The 20,869-nt window shown below is 44.9% G+C and overlaps 1 protein-coding gene and 1 long non-coding RNA gene across 10 annotated transcripts in view; one reads left to right on the top strand and one right to left on the bottom strand.

Moving 5' to 3' along the window:
* The window catches only part of ARHGAP28 (Rho GTPase activating protein 28), a 216,096-nt gene that overhangs the window by 5,179 nt on the left and 190,048 nt on the right, over positions 1–20,869 (top strand). For 3 of the 6 annotated variants that reach the window (XM_070513587.1, XM_014851850.3, XM_070513583.1), the window contains exon 1: positions 17,811–18,295. The exons of 1 other annotated variant lie outside the window; for it this stretch is intronic. In XM_070513587.1, coding sequence (XP_070369688.1) covers positions 18,123–18,295 — 173 coding nt within the window. In that variant the 5' untranslated portion in view covers positions 17,811–18,122. Of the gene's footprint in view, positions 1–17,809; positions 18,296–20,869 lie in introns of those variants that run through there. 2 more of the 6 variants (XM_070513586.1, XM_070513589.1) reach the window with 1 other exon arrangement.
* Positions 1,814–17,672, bottom strand: LOC123287051 (uncharacterized). Of its 4 annotated transcripts, XR_011504575.1 has the most exons (7): positions 17,141–17,672; positions 13,678–13,893; positions 10,121–12,853; positions 8,182–8,364; positions 7,287–7,425; positions 6,706–6,771; positions 1,814–5,482 (listed from the first exon to the last, which is right to left on the bottom strand). It is a non-coding gene; the product is annotated as an uncharacterized lncRNA (long non-coding RNA). The 4 variants fall into 4 exon arrangements; XR_011504574.1 differs by having other exon boundaries at positions 1,814–6,771; XR_011504576.1 differs by having other exon boundaries at positions 1,814–6,771; positions 8,182–8,359.

Raw genomic sequence — 20,869 nt, 5'->3', positions numbered from 1 at the left:
CAGTCATTATATAATTACTTTCTGATTTTTAGAATTCACTAGAGAGACTGAAGATAGTTATTGAGCAGGATAGTTATTGAGAATGTTAGCTGGAAGCAAATTACCTTTCAACAGAGTTTCATGTTAATATGTAGTGAAATTCTCCAGTGTATCTCCACACATTATGATATGCGCTTTTTTTTTAAAAGATTTTATTTTTTCCTTTTTCTCCCCAAAGCCCTCCAGTACATAATTGTATATTCTTCGTTGTGGGTCCTTCTAGTTGTGGCATGTGGGACGCTGCCTCAGCGTGGCTTGATGAGCAGTGCTATGTCCGCGCCCAGGATTCGAACCAACGAAACACTGGGCTGCCTGCAGCGGAGCAGGCAAACTTAACCACTCGGCCACGGGGCCAGCCCCAGGATATGTGCTTTTTGAAATACAGAGATAAGTAACTTAGTCATTCACATCATTTCTTTTTCCTTGTTTGTTTAATGTGTCAGGAAAGAAGCAGGCATGAAACATGTTTTCCCTTTTTCCCATTTATTGCTTACTTTGCCTCCTGGGCTCTAGTGTCTTTTTCTCTCTTCACTATACTCAACAAATAAGGGTTTTCCGTGAGATAAGATAGATTTAGGCTCCTCAGTGTTCAGTGGTCTGTGACCTAGATAAAGGCCTTGACAGTGATCTCTTGCTTCAACGATCTGTTATTTTTGAAAGTCTGGATTTCACTTCCTGGGTTTCCACCTAAAGGTTTGTGGTAATGGGAGGTAGGGCTGGTGGAGCTCAGATCCAAGCAAAGGGACAGAAAGCGATTATGAGTTAAACATGGACTACGTCCTTGGCACTATGTTAAACTCTTTTCATGTATGATTTCATTTAAGGAGGTCACAGTCTTGAAGAAATCAGAGGAATCATATTAAGATGTGTCTGATAAAGCCATAAAGATTGTTTTCTCCTCTTGTAAAATGTTGACTCTGTATCTTGTTTCATTCCAAAAAATTACTAAGGAGTTTATAAATATAATAAATGATCATTTCATACCTCTGCGCAGGGCTTCAGCTACATTCTCCTCCTCTCCCGATGCCCCCACCATAAGCTAACAACCTAACAAAATGTGCATACTTAAGAATTTCTTTATATTACTTCAAAAGATAGCATGTGAAAGGAGATGAGATGAGGCAGGACACATAAGCAGTGTCCAAGCCATGTGGGAGGGGAGATGCATGCACTGTGCCAGTGAACTTTAGGACCAGTGGAAGGGTCTTTCTCAGGAGAGTGGCATGTTCTGATTTGTCTTTTAGATGTGTGTTATTCTGGGAGAAATGTGGGGCATGGATTTTGGGAGCCAGGGCTGGTGCCCAGGTAAAGTGGTGTGAAGACTCCTGCAATGTCCACATAAGGAATGGTGAGAACTGCACTGGTCGAAAGGATGGAGCCAGAGGGATAGATCTGAGAATGATTCAGCCATTATTGTGTGTGAGGTACAGGAAGAGGGAAGAGCCAAAATATCCCTTAGGTTTCTGGCTTGGATGACTAAGCGGATGATAGTGCCCTTAACTGAAACAAAGAACATTCCCGATTTATGGAACAAAGCAGCATTTTCAGCTTTCAAAGTTGGACATGAAGATTAATCTTATACAGAGCAGCACTGTCCAATATAAACATAATGCAAGTCCCAAATCTGATCCACATATGTAATTTTCAGTTTTCTGGAAACCACATTAAGTAAAAAGAAACAAGTGAAATTAATTTTAATAACATTTTATTTAACCCAATATATTCAAGGTATTATGATTTAAACTTGTAACCAATAAAAATTATGAACGAGCATTTTACATTTTATTTTCATACGAAGTCTTCAAAATCTGGTGTGTGTTTTATGCTTACAGAACATCCCAGTCTACCCTCGTCACAAGTCACATTCTCAGCAGCCACAGGTAGCTGGTGGCTACCACAGTGGCCAAGGCACCTGTAGAGCATCCTGATATACTTAGATCAAAACGTTCTTTTTGATAAAAGAATTATATAGCTCCTGGAAATTGACTAATCAAATAGTCAAGAGAAATACGCAAGGACGGCTCAGAAAGGAGCCGTTCAGCTTAACAAGAGAATAGCGTATGAGGAGATGTGACTTCTACTTTGGGTTTTAATACTGAAAGTTGTGTGATCTTTGGTAAGGGAATTTTTCTGCACCAGGGTGATCCAAGGTCAGGACTCTTTGTGCACTTTACTTTTACTGTCTGTAAGTCAGTGAACCGACTACTTCGCGCAGCGGCCGCGGTTCTAATAGCAGCAGTGGTAGTGACGACGGCAAACCTGCTGCTGCGTGCCACGCACCATTTTAAAGGCTTGACACGTATTAGCTAATCTAATTATCACAACAGGCCTGTGCAGTAGATTCTATCATCATATTCATTTCACAGATGGGAAACTGAAGTACAGAGAGGTCATCTAAACAGATAATAGAGCAGATCGCTTGCAGATTTGGGTTTAAAATACAGGTGATCTGGTTCTCAGGACCATGCCTTTAACCACTGCTTTCTTAAAAAGTAGAAAAAAATAAAGTAAAATTAAGGCTGTTAATATCTTTCGAACATCGTAAACTTAAATCTTTTTCAAACTCATAAAAATAATTTCAAAGCCAATTAGCCAAAATAGTGAATACATTTTGAGTCGGCTTCATCAGCACAGATAATGCAGTGTGTCCATACTTGTCCTTGAAAGCCGCTTTTAATTGTGAGGAAAACAGAAAGGTAATCACTGCCCTGTCTTTCCTTGTAGCAGCCCCTAAGATAGGCTCCTTTCGACACTATCGAAAACAACAAAGGGCCAATAAGCAGAAAGCTGAAATTGGATATTTCTCACTAAAAAGAGATAACTATCTTCTCTAAGAGTAAAACCAAAACTAACAATGAAATGAAAACTGGAGGGAATCCCCCAGTGCCCTATGTGAGAGTGAGGCTCAAGCAGGCGTGGGCTGACAAATGTTTACAGCTGTCTCTCTGGAAACAAATGTCTGTGTTCTCTATATAAGCTTATTATAAATTTTATATATAGGATGTGTACTACACAATTTACAAATAATAATAAATATATCTTTTACTCTCAACTCCATACAGCAACCTGATTCTCATAAAATACTTTTGGTGGTTTTTTCACTGAACCCTTGCCTCTGTTGGTTACCTCTGGTGGCAATTGATGAATGAGTGGAGTTCAGACATGAGTGTTGTTGATATTTGTGTGTATGTTAACCAGGGAGACAACAGTGAAACAATCAAGACACGTGTCAGAATGTCTCTCTCTCGCAGCGACATGAGTCACTTCTTTGCTGAATCAGAACATAGTTTTTGAATAATGGAAGAATATTTCCTCATTTATTTGTGTCATTTGCAGTGCAAATGCTACAGACACAACAATACTTTCTCCTTCACTTTTTAAAGTCTAGACAGCCAACAAAACAACCCAGCCCTCATTTGTCGTAGTTTGCTGATCTCCTTGGTGTAAATACTCCCATCAAGGCCAGTTTCAGGCTCCTGACACCATGTCACTGGACGCAGAGTTGGGAACAGATCCACAACAGTACATTGTTATATTGTATTTTCACTCTACAGGAACAACACATGTAAATAGCCTCAAAGGCATAAAAAATAGTACAATGCAGTAAAATAATTAGAAAGTGTTTCTTACCTTCGTCTTAGATGATTTATTTAATTGTAAGTTTATATAATTTAATTTTAGTAACAGCTGTGTCTAACAACTACCTTACAAAAATTTCCAAAAATTTAATAACTGGCTCTTATGAGCCAGTACAAATCACTCCAGCACGTGACTGGCAAGAGCGGTGACTTACGTGTCATATGTTGACTTAGAAGTGCACAGAGGAAATCACACCCCCCAGCCTAGATACACAGGAGATTCAAAGCCACCATGAGAATGTACGACTTGGAAAGATGATAGGGAACAGGAGCTGCAGAAGCACAAATAAGTATAGCTCATTTAGCATACTTATTAAAAGAAAAAGTCTGTGCCACTCTTCACCAGAATCTTGACTTTAATAACCAGTCAGGATCCATGCAGAGGGGGATTTTTAACTTAGATTTTTATGGAAACATCAAAAGCATTTGTCGAGAATGACTAAACCCACACTCTGTAATAAGATCTCTATGATTTAGAACTTGTAAAGGTAACTATAGAGGCAGCGGTGTGTTTTTATACAGGTGTCTGGTTCTTCTTGGCTGAGGAATTGATGACAGTGCGCTTTCTATTGTGATTGAATGGCCTCGCTGGCCCCAGCCACCTCTTCGGCTACATGCCCCAAACTGCTGCTATAAATCAGAATCTCCTCTGTGCTGAGATGTCTGCTTCTGGCTTCAAAGTCTTGGGTACAAAGTCAAGGCACTTCTTAAACATTTACCAAAATCCTCTCTGAGCTGTGAGCCTTGTCTTGTCTGTCTTATGGGTGGACCCGCAGGTCTACAAGTCATTGAGCCTTTCCTGAGGGCGCTCTGTGTGAACATCTCTGTGCTGGGGATCTCACTGGGGAGTGAGCATTCTTTGACATCGCATCTGGGTTTGCCCAGTGTCTGGTGTTAAAGTCATCTGGAGGAAAAAATCCCTTCTTACCTGACGTCTGTTCTAAAGACAGAGCCTCCATCATTGGGACCTTCCCTGGGCCACCTCCCTGGCACGTAAAATATAAATACCGAGTAGCATGTTAGTTGTGATGTCATGTGCGTTTTTACTGCAGTCAAACAAGTTTGCCACAGTGAATCAGACCTCAGAGTCATCCAGCTCATTTTTAATTTTTTTGGAGTGGCATTGGGTGATAGCTTATGATGATTTTACTATTTTTTTAAAAACGGAAAGCCTTTAGTTTGTTCCCTCTCAACATTTTCATTTCTTGACTAGTTTATGATCTTAGTATATCTCTTCAGAAAGCATCTTCCTCACTTGGTGATTATTTAGATTGTCCTTTACTGGGCTTTCATCCAGCTCTGTTTTTCTCAGTTGGCATCATATTTCTGCAGTAGAATATTACCTCTTCTGGCCCTTGTATTTATCTAGTCTCACTTTAGCCCCCATAAGCCCAATTTATAAGCATAAACTGTTTTTATTCATAAAATGTCAAGACCAGTCAGCCGCAAAATTATACGGCAGAAAACTCCTGGCTTCAGTGCCTCACCTTATAACACCCTAGATTAGAAACTTCTTCAGGCAGGAATTACATCTTACCCATCTTCACACACTGGGTTTACAACAACAGTCAGAAGTCAGATGTACAAAAAGAGTACCTTTATTCATCTATGCTTGGACTCAAGCTAGCTGTAGTCTGCCACTTCAAAGGCACTCAGAGTCTTCTGATTTCAAGAAGCCTTTTCCAGGAAATCACCAAATTCAGGATTTAAGCTCAGTCACTCAAAGCTCCAACTCCCCATCATTCTTGTTTTCTGTGGTGGGTTTTTATCTTCTGGTTGAAGAAGATAAATATCCTGGTATTTGTCTGGGCACAAGAGACATTATGTAACATTGTGAGGCTGGTGCTGCCCTCCAGACTTTGCTCATCTGCTCTAGTCTTTGGTGCGGGGTGGCTGTCCACGTCGTCCCCACTGCTGGTGGAGCCCCTTATTTACTCTGTCGGCACGGGCGGTGCTCTTCAGGAGCTCCGATTCTTCCCCCTGCTTGTTTGGACGCTACTCAGATCTCGCTGGCCCTGAGGATCTCCTATGGCCTGGCCAGACCTACTACTCTTTGACTCCCCAGCTTGGGCTGTCAACTCTGAGCCTCTCCGCCACAAGGTCATCTCATCTCAGCTACAGGGATCCCTCCGAGAGCTTGCCAGTTGGTTCTCTCTGGGAACATGGGAAATTGTTGATCCCGTGCTTGCCTTCCATGAAGGTTTCTGGGAGACGTAGGTCATTTTAGGTTCTCTGCAGGACTGTGTCATCCCAGAGTTTCAGCTGGGAATGCACATAAGCTTCTCTATCCTCCAGTACTCAAGTCCACCACCCATGCTTCCTTGCATCCCAGAGATTTAACCAGGAGGTGGCAGACTTGATAGCCCCTCTTTCCCTCAGAGAGACCCACTCGAGGATAATTCTCGCCTCCTTTGCTGTCTCTCCCAAGCTCTGAGAGTTTTCAAGTCCCCTCTGTGTAGAAGTAATGCTGCCCTTCTCTTTACTTTACTGTCTGCAGCCTTACTTGTCATAGTTTAAAAATCTCCACACTCAGTCTTCCAAATTTTGGTTTTGATATTAATGGGAAGTTTTTAGAACTCAGGAAACTCAACTGCCAAGCTCTAGTCATGGAAAGCCTAGTTTTCTTAACTAATATATCTGGAATGTCCTTCAAGAGCCAATCTCGAAAGTGAAAATCTGAACTTTAAAGCTTTGGCCGTTTCTCCATTCCAGCTATAACAACATCTGAGTTTTTACATCTGCAAATGTAAAATGTGACTACAGGGCTGTTACCATCTGCAACTTCCTCTAAAAAGTGGAAGGACTTGAAAGTCACGGGAGAGGGATGCCAATGGGCCTCGAAACTACAGTATAGGATGCCATGTACACGCTACCCCTGGAGCTGTGTCTGCATGCAGCCCTGTCGGAATGGCTTTGAGGACAGGAGTGTAAGGCGAAATTAAACAATAGCTGTAATAATAAAACCTGTGTTGGAGGGAGAGGACAGTCCTGATCTCTGCTCTGTCACCTGCTGGCCACGAGACCTTACCTCACTTCTGTCTGTTCACGATCCCTTCCTCTGGAAAATCCACACGAAAGCAGCTGTAATATCTGACTGAATAGGAAGAATATCACAATGAGAAACACAAAAAAGAAAGCATATGAATAAATTTCATAATGTTGTTTCACTACATTTGTATTCCCAGAACCCAGAATGGTGTCTGGCATATGTGCTTTCAAGAAATGTATAACACATTTCTTGTTATCAACATCACAAACTTATGTTTAATAAGTGAATCAAGGAGTAAATAGATACATGAATGAACAGAACACCTCACCAACCCCTGATACTGTTGTTTATAGTTAGGGAGCTAGTTGGGGTGCTTTTTCCATTTAGCACAGTCAAGTGACTCCCCCAGGGACAGCCTCAGCACTGAGCACGTTCTCGTCCCCAGGGGGACCTGGAGAAGCAAACTAGCCAAAAGGAGGGAAGTGGCTCATTTGTCCTGTGTCTGCAGAGGAGAACAGATCCAAGTAAGAGTGGGGAAGCTGCAGGGAAAAAAATCATAAAAAAAGCAGACTCTAAATGACAGCAGTTCCCCGAAGGTAAATTGCTACTAATCAAATTACCTTTAGAATTATGTTTCATTTCGATCCAATCTGTGATTTGTAGATAACAGGAATTCATCCAATTTAGGAAATGTTCTCCTTTCCCACCATTAGTAGTTGAAATGAACTCAGAACAAAGGGATTCCAAATCCTTTGAAGCCTGTGGTTAAGGGATAATAATTCTTTCTCAAGTATCTCATCATCTTAGGCCTCTTTTCAGTCACTTTGAGACAATTTTTTAAGAACAGCCAAGCCTCAAGTGACCGATTATTCCTACATGTGCTGGCAACAGGGACAGACACAATCAAGTCATCAGGTCTAAACTGGTTCATTCTTTCTCCGGAGAAGGAACAAAACTGTTCCCCGTCTTTAGGGAACAGACGATCATGATTCTTAGAACCAGCTTCCATCCCAAATGTCTGCAAACGTAAACTCGTTTGTCCAGGCACTACGCGCCGCTCCGAATGAGGGAAATGGGATAAAGCTGGGAAATAATTACACACACGGCAATCAGCACCATTCGCTGCGAGCTCACTCTGATGGTGTATGTTTACTCCTCACCCTGGAGGTTCAGAGGTGTTGAGTTACTCGCCCAGGTTCACAGTATTAGTCTGGGAGATTAAGAGGCAGCCTGGTGTAGTTGCTAAGATCCTGGACCCTGGTGCCAGATTACCCATGTTAAATCCCACCTATACTCCTTTCTAGGTCTGTGGCCTAGGATGAGTTAACCTCTCTGGCCTCCCATTTCCCCTCTGCAATGTGGAAAGAATGATAATAATGCTACCCACCTCATGGGGTTGTTGTGAGAATTAAGTGAGTCAAGTGCTTAGAACAACATGTGACACCTGGTAAATGCCATGTGATTGCTGGCTATTGTTATTATTCTGCAGTTGCAAATAACAAGAACCCAACTCACACTAGCTGAAGCAGCAAAAGAAGAAGTGGTAGTCCTTGCTTCAGACACGCCTTAGAGAGAGATTCAAATGATGCTTTCAGCAGGCTCCCCAGCATCTCAGCTTGCTTCGCTTTGGCTTCAAGATGCATCATGCAAGCTTTATGGTAGCAAGATGGCTGCTTGCAGCTTCAGGGCTCCACTACCCTTACAGAGAAAGACAAGTTTTTGTGATGAAGATACGGCAGAGGTCCCAGCGAAGTGGCCCGGCTTTGGTCAAATACTCATTCCTGCACCCAGACCCGAGTCATGTGACAAGCACTGAGGCAGGAGGCTGGGTGTGGCCAATCCAAACCACATGGCCTAAGGAGGGTTCCTGTGCAAAGGCACTCAGGGGAGGCCCCAGAGGAAGGGAGCAGGAGAAAGTATAAATAAATGTTATATACGTATATAGTCTCATGGCCAGCAGGTGACCTACAGAGATCAGGACTGTCCTCTCCCTCTAGCTCGTCTTATTACTACAGCTATTGTTTAATTTCGCCTTACACTCCCGTCCTCAAAGCCATTCTGACAGGGCTGCATGCACAGCTCCAGGGGCATAATTGACTCAGTGTCCTGTTCTCTAGTTCTGAGGCCCATGGGCATCCCTCTCCCATGACGTTCAAGTCCTCCTACTTTTTTTGAGAAAGCACCCTGTAGTTTCATTTTACACTTGCAGATGTAGAAACTGAGACCTGAGCAGAAGAGGGACTGAGAAGGAGTGGACTCCTTATTCACGAACTCGTCGTTTAAGCCTACTTTGTATAGCTGCTATGTGAGTGTGCTAACAGTGCCGTGCGTAAGCCTTCCTCCGCAGGGCCTGCCAATATTCCGGCCCGTTGACGCCAAGGCATTCAGGGTTACTGAAACTTTTTTGAGCTGGATAATTATCAGTAATAACTAGACACATCACTGATTAATGTTTCAACTGACAAGCATTGATTTCCTGCTATCTACCTACGCCCACTCAGTTTCAAAGCGTAGCTCTGTTAACACAATCGTGATCCTTTTTGTAGAAATATTTATAGTCTTTGGAGTGTACTGAAATATCTTTCTTAGCTAACTAATAATGGTCGAGTTTATTGAATTCCCTTGGAACTTCAAATAGGTATTGTTAACAAAGTAGAAGGTAAGATAACGATTTCTTGAACACATAGCATAATAAAAGGAACACATGTTTGTCGAGCTTTCTGTACACACCGTTTTACAATTATCCTTTTTAAATCCTGGCCAACAACTCTGTATGGTAGATAATATCATCTTACTTTATAGATGAAAAAAATCAGATGCCAGAGAGATGAAGTAAAGGCTCATAGTCCTACGGCACTAAATGGAAGAGACTGACTTTACTCCTGCGTCTGTCCTGCAAACCCTTCCTTCCTCCTACCACACCACTTTAGCCAGCCATTGCATAAACTTGCTTTAAAAGTATGCTTTCAATTATACATCGCCAGCCCCGGCTGACTCAGTTCAGGTCGTGTAAGTCTTATGGAATGGTGAGTCTGAGCATGTTGAAGGGCTGATTAGCTGATATGGATTTGAACCTTCCTAGTCTCATCACAAAAGCACAGATCCATTTGATTTGTAAACTTCAGGAAACAAGACCCTCCTTATTCAGGGCATATCCAAAACTACAAGGCGGGCAAGCGTATTCTTTCTCTGGGTATCTGTTCTTCATCTCACTCTCTGAGAGACGCCTGCCCTTCTCAGCTCTTGGATATCTTTGCCACCCTTGACCCCAGTGTGCTTCTTGGTCAGTGCTTTCAGGCCAGCTCTGCCTCCCTGAGCCTTCACCAAATCTTGCTCTAGTGAACACTGATCATGTGTTGGCATCTCAGCATCCACTCCTGCTACCTAAAAGCACCCAGATGTTAATTTAGGGACTTTCCCCCCATATGGTGCCTGATTTGGGGGCCGGCCTTACCATTACAGAAGGCAAGGGGTCCCTGAAAGCCATGTCGGCTAGATCATCTCTTTTAACACCCAGGGACTGCCCAGTGGAAAACAAGCATACGTGAATCTGATGCAATCTTCTGGCACTCTGTATCCTAGGAAGAATGAAGCAAGGATGGGAGAAAAGTTAAAATTGGTTAATTTTATAAGAAGCACCCTGGCGAGACAATTCTGGCAAGTTGTGTTCTCATTCCTCCTCTAAGCCTTGTTTCTCAGCTTTGACCTTCCAGCCTCTGATATGCCCACCATCTTTCTGAAACATTCTTCCTTGTTTCAGAATCAGAAATGTTTCTGTGGTTTGCAACCGGAGACCCCTCACAATAAATCTTCCCTCCTCGCTGGTAGCCCTGCATGCCACATCTCTCCCCAACGTCTCACTGTTGTGTGTTCCCCTCATCACCTCAGCGGGAACCTACTGTGCTCATTGCCTCACGTTCCAGGTCAGGCGGTCTGGACTGCCCAGGCTGACTGTTAACGATCCAGGTAACTGATCTGTAATAATGAGCTGGTGACAGAGAGAGGGGATTCATGGCGTCCTTTTATCAGCTTCCCCTCAGAGGCACTTAGGTAATTCATTAAGCTAAACTTCTTCTCAACAGCTGTTTAAAATCCATCTCGGGGCTGCCCAGTGGCACAGTGGTTAAGTTCGAGCTTGAGAATTTGACTCCCGGGTGCGGACCTACATACTGCTCACTGGCTGTGGTGGCATCCCACATACAAAAATAGAGGAAGATTGGCATGGGTGTTAGCTCAGGGACAGTCTTCCTCAAGCAAAAAAAGGAAGATTGGCAACAGATGTTAGCTCAGGGCTACTCTCCCTCAAGCAAAAAGAGGAAGGTGGGCAACAGGTGTTAGCTCAGGGCCAATCTTCCTCACCAAAAAAATGTTTTAAAAGTTAAAATCCATCTTGGACTTTGTCTTAGGATTCTATTTGGGGCTTAGCATCTGGCCATTTATAATTGGCTTTCTCCTTTCCTGGACTCCAGTGTCCCCTCCTCTGCAGAGGACGCTGGGGAGCACAGGAGAAGGAGGTGAGCAGAGTTGAGTGAAGACCAGGTTGTGCAGAGCCCGGGGGACCATCTGAAAGCACAGGTAGATTCTGGTGCTTGCCTGTTTGACACCTACAGTGGATTTCCCACCTGAATTAAACTCCTCACCTACCGTTCAGACCCCCACTGCCTCTGTCTCCAGCTTCACCTCCAGCATTCTCTTCTTCCCACCTTATTCTCCAGCAAAGCTGACGTGAAGCTGCCTCCCTGTACGTGCTGCGTTGTTTCTTTTCTCTAGGCCCTTTTCTGCAGTCTATTATCTCTCTCTGGAATGCCCTTCTTCTCATCCCCCAACCCCTGCCCACCCCCAGGCCCAAGCTGGCCAATCGTTATTCATCTTTTAAGCCCCACCTCTAGCATTCCCTCCTCTGGGACGTGCTCTTCCACGACCTCCTACACCCACCGCTTACCTCTACCCCTCGCAGAGACTGTGCTTTTAAGCCCTTATTCATTTCTATGTTCCTGGAGCTTAGCGTTGTGGGTACTCATGGCCAGGTTCTGGGGATGGATGGCTGGATGGGTGGATGGAGGAGTAAACAAAGCCTTTGTCTAACTGCAAATCCCGGCACTACAGAAAGTATTCCGAAATGCTAGGCTTCACATCCGAGGCTGGTCTGTCCATTTCCCCACGCGTCTGGAGCCTGTTAGCAGTGATTCATTTCCAGTCAGTAATGATTCAATTTATTTGTAGAAGTCACTCAGCTAAGTCGTTCGAGTGACTCAATTACGTCCATCACATGAATAACATGTCTTGACCTGCCTGACAGGCCCTCGTGGTGACATGGTCTGCTTAACCTGATTACCGAATTGACCACAGCGCACAGAACAGTGACTGGAGACAAACAGGCCCTGGTATCTCTTTAAAAATGGATGCTGAGACAGAAATAGGAAAATCAGAGTAATCTAAAAATTCTGTGTCATCATGAAAGCGCTCAGAAAATAAATGTATAAAATTTAATTAGTGCCAATAAGTTTTGAAAAATATTCAGGGTAGCAATTCAAGATCTATCAGCTGACCCAATGCTGAAGGATTTATACATTACCTTTTAAAGTACTCGTCTCATTAAAGTATTCCTCTTTAAGATGCAGTTTTGCACTAATCCCCTCTAATTTTACCCAGTCTTTCTAGAGGGTTTTGGGGGAAGTGGTAAATATATGTAAAGAGGAGTTTTGACAGAATTAACATATTCCCCTCGGTAGGTAAGAACCATACCTTCATTTCCTGCAAGACAGGGTCAGTGACCATGTAACTTCAAACCCTCTCGCTGAGAGAAGGGCGTCAGCGGCTGCAAAGGCTCCTGCGGCTGCAGCTGTCCCCGTTAGGTATTAAACAATTACCCTGGCAGCGGTTCTGCCATATAAGCAGCCAAGGCCACAAGAGGCACTTTGGTCCATGTAGCGGTTTTGCACAAATGCTCTGTTTTCTTGCCTTTGCTGGTGGAGTTGAATACGTTGAACTATCTCCACACTTCTTGATACTTACTGCGGGTCACTTACACTCAGGGGCCAGAGTTTGTGAGACTTTCCCGGGTAAGTTTCATTTTGTGAATTGAGTCTGACTCATCTCTCAGTAAAGGTTATCAAATGCCTTTGAAATTCCTAAGGTCCGGTTGTTTGCTCTTGAAGGTTGAACTCAAATGATGCTTCTAGAGAGGCTGAGGTAGAGGACAGGTGTCAGGGGATAGTAAAAACGAGAGAAGGAAACCAACATCTTTTGAGTGTCTTCAATATGCCTAGCACTATGATTGGTGTTTTAAGATGCTATCTCATTTTATCTTCCCATCAACTCTTTGAGGAAATTCCCCACTTTTCAAATTAGGAAACTGAAACGGAGAGAGATTAATGTAACACAGAGAGTAAGCAGCACGTTCCTAATTCAAATTCACACTCAGCTCTGCCTGCCTGTCTGGCCTCTGGCTCCGCCTCCTCTGTCTGTGGGGTCCTCGTGCACCCATGCTTCACTCACGTCACTGCTTTCTAAGACGTTCTTTACGTGTGGCCGCTGACAACTGTACAAGGCGGAACGAAATACTAATCAACCTTCAACGTGTTCTAAGGGCAATTAATGAACTGCTCTTATATATAATATAATATACATGATCATATATATTATATAAATAATAAATATATATATAAATTTTGAACTACCTTAGTATTGTGCACTTAGAATACATGTAACTCCTTCATTTGTTACTGTTTTCTTCTTCAGTATTATCTGCTAATGATATCTATCTTCCAATAGGCTAAACAGGTTTACAGGAGGCTGCGACAAAGAAACGTAATTCCTACCCATTTCATTACATTGTAAAGGTGGAATATATGTTTAATCTCAGCAAACCTTTTATGAAGGAGAAATATGATATTTAAGGGCCTGGGTTTGAATCCCAGCTTTGCCACACCCTAGCGTGGGTGGCCTTGGGCAAGTTGCTACAGCCAGTTTCTTCCACTGTCAGATGAAGATGCTAAGAGTAATGCTTACCTCAGAAGGCCGCTGTGAGCATTTCATGAGTTGAGGTTCTGACGCCTGGAACAGGACCAGGCACGTGGTAAGTTGTCAACAAATGCAGACTGTCTCAGTTCTTTGACGGGTGAAGAAACAGGTCTGCAGTGCAGTCACTTGTTTGGCCCCGTGTTCTGTTGGTGGCAGAGTTGGTGCTGACAGCCAGGCCTCCCGTTCTTAGTCCCGTGCTCGGCGCTGCAGTGACATCAGAGCAGTACAGAGCAGGAAACCAGAATTTTCCCTCTACCATTGCTCCTACTCTAAATAAACTGAAAATGCTATTTCTGTGCCCTGAATATCCACTGTCCACCATAGGGGCAATTTATCAACCCAGTTTCCAGATGGAGGCTCTTTCCCAGGGTCCCCAGTTACTCAGCTGCCCAGCTAGCTGTCACGGTCTTGTGCTGTCACCCTCTGCCTGGTGGTTCCCAGCATGCCAAAAAAGTTAGCAGACTCTATCAGGTCCACAGTCCCATATCTATACTTCCAAAGTCCAAAAAGCTCACAGAGCTCAAGGACTTTTCAGAACTCATTTGACTGCAAAACTTGTTCAGATCTGAACCTATTTGGTGACAAAACGCCTGAACTGCCACGAAGCCCTTTATTGTGCGTATTCTTCCCTCGCGTTGTGCGTGTTTGTACTGTTCACTGAAGTCTGCCAGCATGTTTATTTACAGAACCCTGCCCAGGCCTCAGGGGGGTCCGCCTCAGTCAGGGGCTCAGCAGGAGAGCTGGGCACTCAGCGCAGGTGAACGAGGAGAGTTGACTAAAGGGACTGTCTGCAAGGTGTGGATGGGCTGAGGGGCCGGCAGGCACGGTGCAGGAGGGCCAAAGGAGGGTTGCTTGATGAACAGAAGCTGCCACTACCCCCAGGTCTGAAGGGCCTGGCAGAGGTCGAGATTCTGGAACCCAGAGAGAGCAGCAAGGGAGACGGCTGCAGTCAGGAGCGGTGGCTTTAGGTAGAAGGAACCAGCCAGCAGCAAACAGCAGAGAAGACGCCTGGGAAATAACACCCAACCTGCCCCCCTGCCCTCTGGCTCCTGCTGGCACCTCTCTTTGGTCACCTCTTACCTGAGCCCAGAGGCAAGGGAGCTCACAGATGCAGATCAGAAGGTGAGCCACTGGGCACCTAGCAGGGCAGTGGGGGTGACAAGTGGATCTGGAGGGCAAGAGGCAAACACCCTCCCTGCACATCATATTCTATTATATCCAATATATGCACTCTACCATCTTTCTGAAACCTGAAAACTCAAGAATGCTTAAAGAGTTATATTTTGCTAAGTCAACAGCATTAACACACACGTGAAAAATATTAATACATATATGTGAAACATTTTTTGTAGTTTGCAGTGTCACATAGACTCATGAAACATTTATCATAATTCCTTGGCTCCCCGAAAGGTTGGAACTACTGCACTGACAAGTGCTGGCTCACTCATTGATTCATTTGTTCCTTCATTCAACAAATATTCCTTATTGATTGGCTACGTTGCAAAACTCTACAGGCTCTGGGATATGAAGACAAAACCATGACACCAGCCTTTCTAGTAGCTTAAAATTTAGGAGAAGACGCTAACTTGTTGGAAAATAGTAATACAATCCTGGGTTAGGAAATAGTTTTCTCTGAAAGTTATCTTGCTCCTGGGGGTTCTGCTTTGAGAAGGATTTTGTGGCCACATCTGGGCTCAGTGGAAATAACCCCTATGATCTATTCTGTGTGTGACGTGGGCACGGGAGCGGAGTGCGAGCACGGCGCACAGTTCTGGCTGACTGAGCTTTAACTACACAGCCCAATGAGATTGTTTCTATAACACAGGGAAGAGTAATGTCCACAGCAGGGCAGCAGGTGGTGTTACTCTGAATTAGGAACACCTGAGAAGTCTTTGTGGGGTAGGTACAGGGTTTCTAAGGATTTCCGGATGGAAAATGACAGCCAGGAGCAAAGGCAAAGTCCGAGTGGACAGGCTGGTCAGAGCGGCACAGGGTGGGGAGTGAGAAAGTATTCAGTGATCAAGATAGATGAATGAGAAGCTCTTCCAAGGAGTTTGCACATAATTTTCCAGCAAGTGGGTCACAGCGGAGGCCCTGGAGAAGGCGGAGCCCCACATTCCAGGAAAATCCCCCTACCAGCACTTGGAAGTGGACGAGGATTTAAGAGGAAGGTGCTTGAAAGTCATCTAAGTCAAGGGAGGAGCGCCATCACCCAGGCCGGAGAAGGTGATGCGGAACAGAGGCAGCAGCAGTGACACGGAAGGGAGACATTTTGAGAAGGAAACGACAGATTTGAGAATCGACTGGAGGCAGGAGTCACCGTGACTCCAGGGTGTCTAAACTGCGAACACACACACACACACACACACACACACACACACACACAAGAGAAAGAGGAGAGCGGCCATGAGGGGCCACTCTGCAGTGCTGGACATCTGGAGGCCAAAGTACTTTCAAGGACGTACCCTGCAGGTGTTTAAAATTGTGAGTCTGTAGTTGAGAAAAAGAGAAACGCCACAGAACGATTCCAGGCCCAGAAAAAGTTGCGCCACCTCGGTTCCTTATGGTAACCCCCAAATTCAAAACTGCGAAAATGACACACCTTTAAAAAGCTTGCTGCCAAAACTTATTTGGTGACAAACCTGACCTGAATAAATGTGAGGCTATTAATAGACTCTATTTGTCCCATTAGGGTCAGTTCTTTTTGCTGAGTGAATAATACGTGTGATTACAGGGTGCTGTCCCAACCTGCACCACATGGAGAGTGCTCCATGTGAAATGGTACAGGCTCCAAATCGCCTTTAACACTAAACAATACTTATAAGTTCTGAAATCTATCTAGTCCCAAGGTTTTAGATGAGGCATTGTTGACATGTATCATCAACACTTATACTATTTCTTTATTTCACATTTTAAGAAAGTATCTTAGTTTTAATGTATTTGGCATTAAACAGTAGGTGAACAGATGCCTCTTTGTATCTGAAATTTTTGGAGAATGAAACATTCTTTGTATGAATAAATAATATGTTTGAATTCCATACACTGATGTTTGATAAGTTCATTCATAAAATTGGGATAATAATATTGCCTAGCTCATAAGAGTTGTTTAAAGAGCTAATGTACAGGATCCAACACATACTGAGTATTTTAGTAAATGTTAGTCATTATTATCCTACCCCTTTAATCAACAAAAAGTTTTCTAAACAGCATTTTGGACGAAAATATTTTTGTTTTCCCAAACCCTGAAAGTGCAGTGACAGCAAATGTCCCCTTCTTGCCGGAGGTGAGGCAGCAGCAGAGAGAGCCCGCGTTTCTTGAGATCTGGCCTGTACCTGGTGCTTTTGCCCCCAGGAGCAGATACTAGTCTCCCCGTCTCACAGAGGCAGACAAGATTCCCAGATGTTAAGTTAGCAGTGAGGGGTGAACTAACTTTTCTTTCCACCGCACCTACCTCCCAAGGCAGTGTGAGAGACAGCAGGTGAACCAGCTCATCCGGGTGTGGGAGACAGTCACTGGGGGCCTCTGCCTAGCACACTTCCGCTTCCCTGTGTAATCGGTTAAAAGAATGTGCTCTTTCCATTTGTGCTACAGGAAAAGACGGCTTCGGACTCCAAATTTCTGGCCACGCCCCCTTTTATCTGCCTCCCTGACCCACCTCCGCCCGCCTCTGGAAGTAACATGCATTCAGCCCATAATAATCGTCGAATTCTCAGACAAGCTGAAAGCGGTATCTGTTAATTTGATCAGGCCTGGGAGGAGGAAAGGGATGTGGGAGTGAGGTCAGAGTCTGGTTGTTGTGGCACTGAGAGCGGGGAGGGAAGTGATCCGCTTGCTGTAAGACGGAATTACCTGCTCGAAAGGAAATCAAGTTTATTGTAATTTGACTAAGTAAACAGCAACGTAATCCGGTCCTTCAATTTTTGATGCGGATGCTCAAGTGGGAGAGTGTCACACCGTCTTCCTCACTTCCCCGGGCCACACGTTTAGACCCGCCCCTCCCCTTCCAGGCCCGGGCTCCCAAGGCAGGGTTTCTCTCTCTCCCTTCTGGCTGCCAGGCAGGAAACGCTCCTGGCTACGGGATAAGCCTCCTGTTTGATGGGGGGTGGGGGTGGGGGTGGGGGTGGGAGGGATAGGGGCGAGAAAAGGAAAAGGAAAAGAAACAAAGCAAGACAAACTTCGCTAGAGCAGCCAGCCCGCGCGCCAGGATCCCGGCCGGTTTCCAGTTTCCTAGAAACAGCGATCCCACCGGACCCGGTCCTCCCCGCCCCCAGCGGGGCCCGTGGGCGTGTTTTTCAATCGATGCTCCTCCGGCTGCCCCGCAGGCGGGCGGGCGGGGCCGACATCCCCGCGCCCCTGACAGCCGCGGGAGGGGGCCCCCAGGAGCAGGCCGCGCCGCGCCTCGCCGCCGCCGGCCGGTCCCGGGGCGCCGGTCCATGCCGGTCCCCGCCTTTGTTCTTGGGCCGGAGCGGAGACATGCGCGGCTGACGATGGAGGTGGAGGACTCGGGCGGCGTGGTGCTGACCGCCTACCACTCGCACGCGCGCCCCCAGCCGCCCAGCGCCGAGCCGCGCCGCGCGCCCCGGGCCGCCGGCCACCCGGGCAGCAGGTACCCGAGGCGCGCCGGAGGGAGCAGAGGGCTCCGGGGCTTGGGGGTTTCGTCTTGCAGCCGGGGTTTCCGCCAGAGCGGACGACCACCTTCACTTGCTTCTTGTTCGCGTCCGGGGGGACGGGAGGAGAGAGCCTGCTGTCCTTTGCGTTGTCCCGATTGGAAGCGGGAAGCGCGCGGAGGCTCAGCCCGCGGAGGCTGGAGTCCTTGGCTGGCGGCGGTCAGCGGCGGAGTCGTGCTCTTGATACTGCTCGGCGATCACAGGCACATGCCTCACTTCTGCCAAACTCACCTACTGAAGTTTTGGAGAATTTTTAAAAAACATTTAAAATGAAACACAAACAGTAAATGAAAAAAATTAGAATACATTATCCTAAATCCTCCAGTACTATCGAGAGCTTCTTTAATAACTGCGTGCCGCCTGAGCTAAGGCACCGGTGGAGAGATTCTCCAAAAAGAGATCTCAGTAGACTTTTAAAAACAATTTTACTTCTGGATTTGAAAAACCTTTCAGTTGTATACATTGGTATCGTTTTATTATTGCTAATGTTGACTCTATGCTGTAAATGCAATTATAATTTATTTGCCTTGGGTCAAAAGAGGTCTATGACCATCTCACTATTTGCATTTTAGATTTAATAAATCAGGGATCAGTGTTCAGTTACTGTCAGTGTTCCTCTGTTTGATGCAAGATCGAGGCCAATGAGACTTCCATACCTAAACCAAAAATGTTAGGCTCTCAGAAAGTTTCCTTAGGTAGACAAAATGACGCTAATAAGTGAGATGTTTGATATCTGACATATTGAGGGGAGGTTTTATTTGTTTAAATGTGGCTGTTTATCTGCTAGGGCTCCATTGAGGAATGGTTTTTCTTTAAAGGGGAGAGTTTGAATGATGTGCTTTTTTACATGTTTATTTTTTCTCATACTTTTATCGTTAGTTTTGTGATAATGATTACTTGTTTCCTAATTTAATTGACTTGCGAGGCTTTCAGCAAATTGTGACGTTAGTTCCAGGAATATCCTTTTGGCTAGTACCCACGAGAAGAACAGACTGCATTGGCGTGACATCTATGTTGGGCTTTGCTAACAAAGAAAATATTGTTTCTTCCAAAAAGAGCAAGTTGAAGGGAACCTACTTTTTTTGTATAAAAACAATGAGAAAATAACACTATAGGAGCTTTAGCAGCTGTGCACTGTTGTATTTCAAAGGCTACTTGAAGATACAAACTTGCGTTTATCTTTAGGGTGTTTTCTGAGCATAATCATTGGCTGTAATTACTCAGATTATAAGTAACTAGATAGCTAGAAGTGGTTTGATGAGAAGCAGGGGCCAGGTTTGTGCATTTTTAGCTGATCCTGGTTTAGCTGTCCTGTCTGAAACTCCCAGCAGCTGTCTAGCAGCGATAGCCAGATTGTGCCATTTGGGCTATCCGAAACTACATCCGTTTCCAAAGCAAACTGGAGGAGTTCCATTAACTCAGCATGTGGTCTTGTGGAATGATGATACAAGAGAGCGAAAGAGGTGCGTGTCAGAGCTAGTGTTTTACTGTACGGTTGCCAATGAGATTGATGTCGCCCCAAGTTTGCATTTCAGTTTGCATTCTGCCCAGCACCCTCTCCATAGAGCCTTTGTGCTGCCCACCCTCTGATGCCGGAGATAGACGACCCCCACCCTCTACAGCTAACTCGGGAGAGAATAGCTTAATTCCTTGGTTCCCAGTAACGGCAATCAAAAAGGTTCCTGTATTTACCAGGAGCCGGAGGACACCATCAATCATGAGTCTGATAACAGAGATAATCAGGCCCGAGTTATTAACCTTTGACTCACTAACTCCTGATCAATACTTCCTTTCAAGCCAAGGAGCAAGATCATATTGTTCTACTTAGGAGAAAAGCACTCTCTCTTTCAGGAATACACTTTCCTTTAAATTGCTTGCATATGTGTAACATATTTGTGGAGCAGTGACCAGTATGGCACTAGGAATCATGGGCTATTGCATCTGACTTTCTAAGGAGCGTGCTTCTTTAGCTCTGGGTAGCATAGGTTCAATTCAAAGCAAATCATCTTATTTTCCAAGCCTCCACTCCGTCTGATTTTATGCGCTTTTGTTTGGTTTTTTTTTTTGGCCTGTTTCTCCCACTAAAATATAAACTCTCTCTTCACTCTTCTCTTCGCTGTTGTGTCCCAAGGGCCTAGGGCAGTGTCTGGCACATTGTAGTCGCTCAGTGAATATTTGTTGAATAAATTAATGGATTCCAACCAAGATTAGAAACTGGCCCGATAAAAGGGCAGGGTGGTTCACAGCTGAAGGCAGACTGTTTGCACCTACTGTGTGCCAGCAACCTAGTAGGCATCAGGGACACAAATGGAATGAGATGAGTGACACGGTGTCCCTGCCTTGAGAATAGGGCCCTTTCCTTTTCAGACCAATGGGATTTTTAGAAAAAGCTTGAAATAAGTGGCAACGTTTCAAAATCAAGAGGCTTCGGATATGAATCTGGACTTCTAGTTTCCCATAAAAAAAAATCAAAGGCTCCAACAGCTCAGGCTTTCACTGCTGCCTCCCAGGAC

Source organism: Equus asinus, chromosome 7 (assembly GCF_041296235.1).
Source record: "Equus asinus isolate D_3611 breed Donkey chromosome 7, EquAss-T2T_v2, whole genome shotgun sequence".
NCBI classification, from domain to species: Eukaryota; Metazoa; Chordata; class Mammalia; order Perissodactyla; family Equidae; genus Equus; species Equus asinus.
Note: the sequence above shows the minus strand (reverse complement) of the source record. Positions and strands in the feature narration are given on the sequence as shown.